This window comes from Nicotiana tomentosiformis, chromosome 7 (genome assembly GCF_000390325.3).
Source record: "Nicotiana tomentosiformis chromosome 7, ASM39032v3, whole genome shotgun sequence".
NCBI classification, from domain to species: Eukaryota; Viridiplantae; Streptophyta; class Magnoliopsida; order Solanales; family Solanaceae; genus Nicotiana; species Nicotiana tomentosiformis.
Window position 1 is genome coordinate 58,916,816 of NC_090818.1, and position 8,543 is coordinate 58,925,358.

Below are 8,543 nucleotides of genomic sequence, written 5' to 3' on the forward strand. Positions count from 1 at the left end.
TTAACACATGTAATATGAAAGCCAATTTGCATGGCTAGAATTGACACCAGTGGGAAGTTAACCAATGGTTATTTTGTTCCCAACATTGAGTTACCACATGTAACCTTATAACAACATTATTGACAGGCAAAACCATATTCTGATGGAAGCATTTGATTGAGGGTATTCTACACTGTATCTTCCATTCTTGATGCCCTTTCACTTAATTCATTCCTCTGGATTACACTCTCATTGTATACAGGATACAGATAAGTACAAATCCATGGGTAATAAGAACGTACATTTACCATTTAAGACTCCAGATGATCAACTTGCTCACAAGACGAAATCTGATTAAAATAATTTCTTTGAATACATAGTTCTTATTGTGGGTCTTATCAGAACAAAGAACAAGTAAGTGGACTGAAAATGCAGCAGTTCAACTGTACAAAGAATACCTGCTTCAGCTGTAACCTCTGGTATCAACTATAATATGGGAAGTACTGGTATCAATAATATTACTTCTTCACGGGCACAAGCTGTGCATAAAATGCTTCAAATGAACTGAACCAATCTATTGAACTTATAACTACTGCAAAAGTTGAACTGCGGCTATAGCTGGAATTTTCTCTCGCAGTTTCTGAGTTACAGCCACACGAACAGTAATTACACCTGCCGCAGGACCTGTGATTCGGACTTTAATTATTGGCTCCTCAATTTCTACTAGTTCTAAAGTTCCACCAGCTGCCCCAACAAGATATGGCCTTAAGTCTTCAAGAACCTAAAATGGATATTAAAGTAAAAGTAAAAACTGAGGTAAGAAACTTGAGGGGAGAAAGCAAAAAAAAAAAGAAAAAAAGATAAACGCAACAAATGACAGATTTAATGTATGTTAGCATATGGATGATTTGAGAGAAAGTAGCTGTAGAAAGAGTCAAATAAAATCCTAGGTCTTTTAATCTAGAAAGTCAGCATAGAGGTCTAAGATTATATAGTGTATGTATAAATGGAATCGAGGCATCTATCATTCACAGATCAGACTTAATGGAAATGGGCAATGATAGAGTTAGTATCTGTGCTGCCCCTTTTGATTCTTTGGAAAGGACTGTAAGTCTTATTCAGCGCAACACACGATAGATCCAATGTATGTTAGCATACTGATGATTTGAGAGAAAGTAGCTGTAGAAAGAGATCAAATAAAATCCTCGGTTTAATCTAGAAAGTCAGCATAGAAGTCTAAGATTATATAGTGTATTTATAGATGTAATCGAGACCTCTATCATTCACAGACCAGACTTAATGGAAATGGGCAATGATAGGTATCTGTGCTGCCCATTTTGATTCTTTGGACAGGGCTGTAAGTCTTATTCAGCAAAGGATGATAATAAATCTTCCTCAAGGGAAAGAGAAGATGTGGACAAACAACTTAAAGCAATTTTACTACCACCATTATGCTAATGTAGGACTCTGGACTCCAGAAGAAAGGTATGATGTCGCCGCTAGATTTGGCAATTACAGACTTCTTAAGTACAGACATTCCTAGTCTGGTGGTTGAATGAGAAGATTTAACCTTTGCCTATCAGATTGTGCACCAAGTTCACGTAACATCACTTTCCTGTATAAATTACTAAAAGCTTCAAGGGTTTTCTCATTTTTCTTTTTTCTGAAACCACGGCCTCGAGAGCAGGCTATTTAATCGTATATTGGCACCAGACTAAGGTTAACTTCATAAGGATTGGTTTAAGGAAAGATAATATAAACAGTTTTGAGACTTTTGTTCTTGTTACCAACAGTCGGGTAGTGACAAACTTGATGTACACGATGATAGAATGGGGATATGGTTAACTTCATAAGGATCCTTCAAAATACAAAAGAAAACCTAGTAGAAATGGAAGTACACTCATAAAGAACCTACAAACCATATATCAGATATCATTCATGGCTCATGTAATATAACTCTGTTTTCTCGAGCCCTAAGAATATTTGTAACTGGTTCCTGATTCAGCAATAACGTGCAATTTCAATGCATATGCCCAAACAAACTAAAAAAAACGTGCTGCATGGTCAAATAATGTAGAGGGGAAGGAGAGAATGCATAATGCCAAACAACATAAGTACCATTTCCATAACTTCATTACAACAACTTTCTGCCCTAACTAATGTAATAAAATTTCCCCAAAATCACAGATATGGTCACCTGTATTTTGGCAGTCTTTACGTTTCATTTTTCTTAGAAGTTTTCAAACATGATTTCACCCAGCTCTAGACCAATTCCTGCATATGATCTCATCACAATTTACAACTTCTCCGGGACTTTCATTTGGTTGCACAGATAAATTTGTGTTCTACTCTCTTTCCGTCCCTCAATGCCCCAAACTGTTCCTATGTTTGCTATATCTAATATTTAGGCAATCCTATGGAATAGTTCTAGAGCAAGAAATGCAAAATCTCTGAAGGGACCGAGGAGAGATTTTTAAAATGACTAACTTGTCCAATAATATATTTTTCTTTATCAGTAACTTCTCCAATAATACACTTGGAGATTATCAATTTCAGATTCATTGTCTTCAAGGCATTGTCTTCAGGTGAACCAAAGACAAATGGATAACCAAAATGAAACATTTACCATCTCAATGTTTTCTTCATTAAGCTCAAGGCCAGCTTCTTCATCTGGAACTGATTCAACCACAACAATTTGTGGGATCTTTTCCATCAATCGGCGCTCAATTCCCATTTTCATGGTCACTACAGCACTTGGACAGGAGCCACATGCTCCTTGGAGTTTTAACTTCACAACATTTCCATCAATCTCATGCAATGCAACATTGCCTCCATCAGCAATGAGGTATGGTCGAACTTCATCCAATACACTCTCAATGTTCTCTGCTGTAAGTGGTAACTCTACTACTGGATATGGAGTCACTACAGCCTTAACAGCTGCAGCTGCACAACAGCCAAATAAGCAGAGTATTCCATATTCAGTGTAAATCTACCTCTACAAAGGGGAGAAATTCGAAAACACCAACCAACGGAACCAAGACACGGCTAAATTGCAACTAAAACCTGATTAGATATTTCAATTGAGTATCCAACCAGCAACATTCTTTTAACTCGTTGTTGCATATCAAATAAAGTCAAGAAACAATTAGCATAGTACTCAAATTACCAATCATCAGGCTGTTGGAAGAAATGTTTTTGATAACGGTGTTTGAATAGACTAGTTTAAGACTTTAAGGTGTTAAGTTGACCTAATGATAGTGGAGAAAAATATTCAAGTAATGATTGAAAATTAGTTTGCGATAGAACATGATTCAAAGTTAAAAGTTTGAATAGTTAAATGAATTTGAATACTTAAAAATTGTAAAAGCTGCACTCCCTTCCTTCCAAAACAATAATGGTTTGGAGTATGAGTGTCAAATAAAATATTTGCAAGATCATAGTAAAAAAGTAATTGACTCATCAAGTAGTAATAAGGCCAAATAAGTTGGAACATAGGGCTTATAAAATAGTACTACCTATTATTACTTGGATGGTCTAAAATGGAAAGAATGTCATATAAACAGAGATAGAGGCAGTATCTCCTTGAGAAAACTAATCGTCAAGGAACAAAGCGCACAAGGAAATGGGTTCATAGAATTTAATACAGAAAAATAAAAATGTGGAAAACGGAAAAAAAATAAAAAAGCACACCTAGGTGCTTTGAACCACCAGGTAAACGAAAACTAACCGCCTGCCGCAAGGAAAGTCGAGTTCCGAAGAACCCATAAATCTGCAAAAACATAGAACTGTTAGTATTTCAAAAGAAAAAACTTTTGGCAGTAGAACACCAAAATACAAGAAGCGAAGCCGTACTTTGAGAGGAGGATGAAACGGGAAGAGCGTTGAAGCAGAATATGATGGAGAGCAGGAGGAGGATTCTAGGGTTTGTGAGAAAGGAGGAGGAGTTAAAGGATTCGATAGCATGGTTGCTTTTTTTTTTCTCGCTTTCCTCTTATTGTTTTGTTGATTTGTTAGTCCAGTACTCATTATCACAATACTCGACCCAAAAAAATCAGGGAAGTGCACAGTTATCCGCTATTAGAATTATACTCTTAAACTACTGTTTAAAATATATTTAATATTTAATAAGTATTTTAATAAACTTTTACTCGTCTGGATGAAAATACCCTTGTGCTAGCCATGATATCCTTAACTTCATGAGTATTGTGTAAATATTAAAGTCCTGAATTAGCATCTTTTGTTTTAAATATCTTGTCCTTAACTTCATATGTGTAGTGTAAATGTTAGGGATATGGTATCCTTAATTTCATGAGTGTTGTGTAAATATTAAAGATATGGTATCTTTAACTTCATTAGTGTTGTATAAATATCAAGGATAAAGTGTCATGTATTTGCACCTTATGTTGTCAAACTTTAGGATATCATTTCCTTAACTTCATATGTGTAATGTAAGTATTAAGGACATGGTGTCCTTAACTTCATGTGCGCAGTGTAAATGTTAACAGAGTGTCATTAACTTCATGAGTGTTGTGTAAATATTAAGGACAAATTGTCCTATATTTGCACCTTTCATTGTTAAACTTTAGGACATCATGTCCTTAACTTCACGAGTGCTTTTTGTCCTTAATATTTACACATCACTCATGAAATTAAAGACATTATATCCTTAATATTTATACAGCACTCATGAAGAAAGGGTAAAACCATCTTTTCGTATTAATTTTAATAGAGTAGTGGCTATTTTTGCTCAGCATAAAAAAATACTAGATAAAAATTAAATACCACATTAAAAAATGACTACCCCACGCCATTTCTACCAAATTATGCCTAGGGAAAATGAAAATATATACTCATATTTTTTCGATATTTAGGGTTGTTTGGTACGAAAACAAGGAAAATATTTTTCATGAAAAATGAGTGATTTTATCCCTTATTTTTCCTTGTTTGGTTAGTGAGTGAAAAACTTTTTTCGAAAAATATTTTATAGTGTTTGGTTAGAGAGTAGAAAATATTTTTTTTAAGTTAACTCTCACCAACCCCTTCCCCCAAGTCCCCGTGTTTCCTTGCTTTCCCCCTAAATACTCAACGTTTTCAAGACTCTATTTTCTTCAACAATTTAATTATTCTTTCAAAAATTCAGACAAACCCAAAGGAACTAATATGCTGCTTTACTTTTTTTTTTTTTACGCAAAACAACGTTGAAATTTATGATCCATAACTATAAAGAAAATATTCTTTTTTTGGTTGAAAAAGAAATTACTATTTCTACAATATGAAAATAAAGCAATTATTTTATTGAAATAAAGGAAAATACTTTTTCTACATCACGAAAAGAAAATACTCATTTTGTTAAAATGAAAGATAATATTTTTTTTTACATCATGAAAAGAAAGTACTTTTTTGTTAAAATAAAAATAATACTTTTTTATATCATGAAAAGAAAATACTTATTTGTTGAAATGAAAATAAAATCTATCTATAACATAAAAAGAAAGTATTATTAATAATATTTTTATTTAGGATGAGGGTGGGAGCGGCGAGGGTAGGGGTGGGGTGGGTGGAGTTGGGGTGGGTTGGTGGCGGGAGGAAGGTGGAAAAAGAATTTTAGAAAATATTTTCCCTTATCTTGATAGGAAAAATATTTTCCTCCAATTGGAGAAAAATGAGTTCATGAAGAAAATATTTTCTAAAATGTTTAAGCTAACCAAACATGAAAAAATTAAAAAATATTTTTCGAAAAATGTTTTCCTTCGTACCAAATACACCCTTAATGTCTTTACAACACCATTGCAAAAAAGGAGGTTTTAGGACTCCAATATCTTTTTTAGAATTCTTATGCGTAAAAAGACATATCTTTTATATATAAAAGCAATTTTTTTTATGTATAAAAAAAAGAAATAGAGTTATAAAACTAAAAACAAATTTGTAATGGGCCACAAAAAATGAGGTAATACTCCATTTATTTTAATGTAAATGACACACTTTCCTTATTAGTTAAAAAAAAATAATATATTTTTATATTTGAAAATAATTTAACTTTAAACTTTTTATTTTACCCACTTTATCCTTAATGAAAAGTTTTTATAGCCACACAAATGTCATGACCGCATAATGCTTTGCCCTTAAACTTTTAGGACTATATGTTTCAAAAGTCTTTTTTTTTTCTTTAATTTTGTGTCAAGTCAAACTACATTATCTAAATTAAAATGGAAGGAGTATCAATTTTAAGGGGTATAAGAGTGCAAAAAGGTTTAATATTACTTTTCATTATACTTTCCTTATAAAAATACCCTTGATATTACATAAGTGGCTCAAATTCACCCTGCTCTGTGGCACTGCATTTTGGTAAAATGAACATTACATGACATGCCACCTCACCAGCTGCAATCCATTTTAACCCTCCTCTCAATCACTTTCTTCTACCACTAGCACGCTCCCTGTCCACTACTACTTCCATTGTGACCGCATCATTTTCACAATCTCAATCTTCACTTTCTTCGACGATTTCTCAATAATACCATTTTGCACCTTTCTTTAATATCTTTTCCCGATTGTATCAATAAGATTAGTGTGGCTTTACCTTTTTCTCCATTTTTTTTTTGTAATATTCCAGGGACGTCCCCATTCGTACGAATACTCTGAATTTTCAATTTTTTAACTTTCGTTAAATAGTTCTGAAACTTTCTAGAAACATCCAAATGCGAATCCGGACATACGCTCAAGTTCAAAATCACCATAAGGACCTATAGGAATAATCAAAATTCCAATCTGAGGTCAAATACACAAAAGTCAAACTTTGTCAATTCTTCCAATTTAAAGCTTCGTAATTGAGAATTATTCTTCCAAATCCATCCCCGAGGCACCTGAAAATTAAAATCGACGATACACGCGAGTCATAATACACCATATGAAGCTACTCGTGACCTCAAGCTACCGAACTGAATGCAGTTGCTCTAAACAATCAGTCGGATCGTTACACAGGGTTACCCACAATTACAAAAAAAGGGGATAGAATTGTGGATAGAACTCCTCTCCATTTACCCAAAGTTCTTACTTGAATGAGAGATACTTAGTCATAGTTTAAAACTAATGGTTTAGATTTAATTAGTTAAACTAAGGTTCTCCGGTCGTTAGCTGGAAATCATTTATCATCTTCACATCAGGGGCGGCTCAACACTTTTTGTGGCCTAAAGCAAAATTTTGATGAGAGGCCTTAATTTTTGTTAAAAGAATTTATATATTTTTATTTGAAGTTTATTTTCCTAACTTTTTAGATGTAAAATTATTAATAATTTCCTTATAATCGAGTTATTTTAATAATTCTTTTACAAATGATATTATTGCTAATCTGATCCATTTAGTTTTTCGTGAGACATTGTTGATCCTAACCCTATATAATTTGAAAGTATATGATTAGCTTTTCGATTTTGGTTTTATATTATCTAAGATAATATAAAAAGTATATGATTAGAGTCTTATCTTCTGCTTGTAATATTTTCTTTAACCCTATATAATTTGAAAAATAAGTCTAAACTATCATGTCAAAGTGACTATTATGCTTTAATCGAGTCTAAGTTAATATTATCTTAGATTTTTATCATCTAGTGATTTCAATTGTTACCCACTAAATAAAAAATTAAACATATTTTTATAAGCTTTGGTTTATTCAAATCTCAACGATCAACATCATTAACAAATTAAAATTTTAAATTTTTTTTTTTTGCATTAAAAATTATACTTTTTAACTTTAAAATAATCAATTTTTAATAAATAAAATTACAACTAATGAAAAATGCACTACGTGGGGTGCCTTACCCTTCAGCCGGCGTTGCTTCACATACAAGCTTTTTATGGGAGTATAATATGCATAAACAAATGAGAGAAATGAGTAAGCACTAAGCACCCGGTCACACCGACAACGTGCTTATTTAATTTAGATAATGATGCGGCTTCTTCTTAGATGGAAACTCATTGATCATCTTCATATACAAGTCTTTTTAATTTGAAGTCCTATGAAACTTGTGGTATTTCCTTAAAATGTGTTACAGATAATGGCTTGCACAAAATGCTTACAGCATTGGATTAATTATTTTAGAAGTTCTTCTTACCAATAAATTATTCCGGAATTTGCATCGTTATTTTCTTGTTTTCATATATCTTCCTTATAAGTTGCAAAAGCCATTATGAGAGCATGCATGTTAACTTATTTGTTAATTGATTAAATGGAGCAAATAACAAGAGGGAGGATTAAGGCCACGATCAAGAAGAATGTGGTCTTACATATTGTTTTCAAATTATACCCTACTATTTTATATTCCATACAAGTAAACACACAAAGAAATCTTACTTTTTCTTTTTTTCTTTAGCTATCTGGTGTTCGTAATTTTCCGGCTGAACTAGTTCAAATTTGCACGGGTTGAGTCCACTACGGAATCGTTTGGTATGGTGTATAAAAATAGTGCGGAATAAGATGTATTAATAATGTATGAATTAGTAATTTATGAGTTAGTAATGCAAACATTAGTTATGCAAATATTATTTTTTATCTACTGTTTGGTGTGATG

At 32.6% G+C, this 8,543-nt stretch overlaps 1 protein-coding gene across 2 annotated transcripts; it reads right to left on the reverse strand.

Moving 5' to 3' along the window:
• Positions 1-311: 311 nt before the first annotated feature.
• LOC104110823 (nifU-like protein 2, chloroplastic) lies at positions 312-4,017 on the reverse strand. 2 transcript variants are annotated; one of them, XM_009620382.4, is made up of 4 exons: positions 3,832-4,017; positions 3,670-3,748; positions 2,606-2,916; positions 312-760 (listed from the first exon to the last, which is right to left on the reverse strand). In XM_009620382.4, exons 1-4 carry the CDS (start codon positions 4,003-4,005, stop codon positions 569-571), a joined length of 756 nt encoding a protein of 251 aa, XP_009618677.1. In that variant the 5' UTR covers positions 4,006-4,017; the 3' UTR covers positions 312-568. The 2 variants fall into 2 exon arrangements, with proteins under 2 accessions (XP_009618677.1, XP_009618675.1); XM_009620380.4 differs by having other exon boundaries at positions 2,606-2,922.
• Between the last annotated feature and the right edge of the window lie 4,526 nt (positions 4,018-8,543).

Coding starts and splice junctions, on each gene's coding strand:
- LOC104110823 (XM_009620380.4), bottom strand. CDS start 4,005: ATGAGTACTGGACTAACAAATCAACAAAACAATAAGAGGAAAGCGAGA. Junction 3,749..3,831: donor CGTTTCATCCTCCTCTCAAA/GTACGGCTTCGC, acceptor ATGTTTTTGCAG/ATTTATGGGTTCTTCGGAAC. Junction 2,923..3,669: donor TGGTGGTTCAAAGCACCTAG/GTGTGCTTTTTT, acceptor GCTGTTGTGCAG/CTGCAGCTGTTAAGGCTGTA.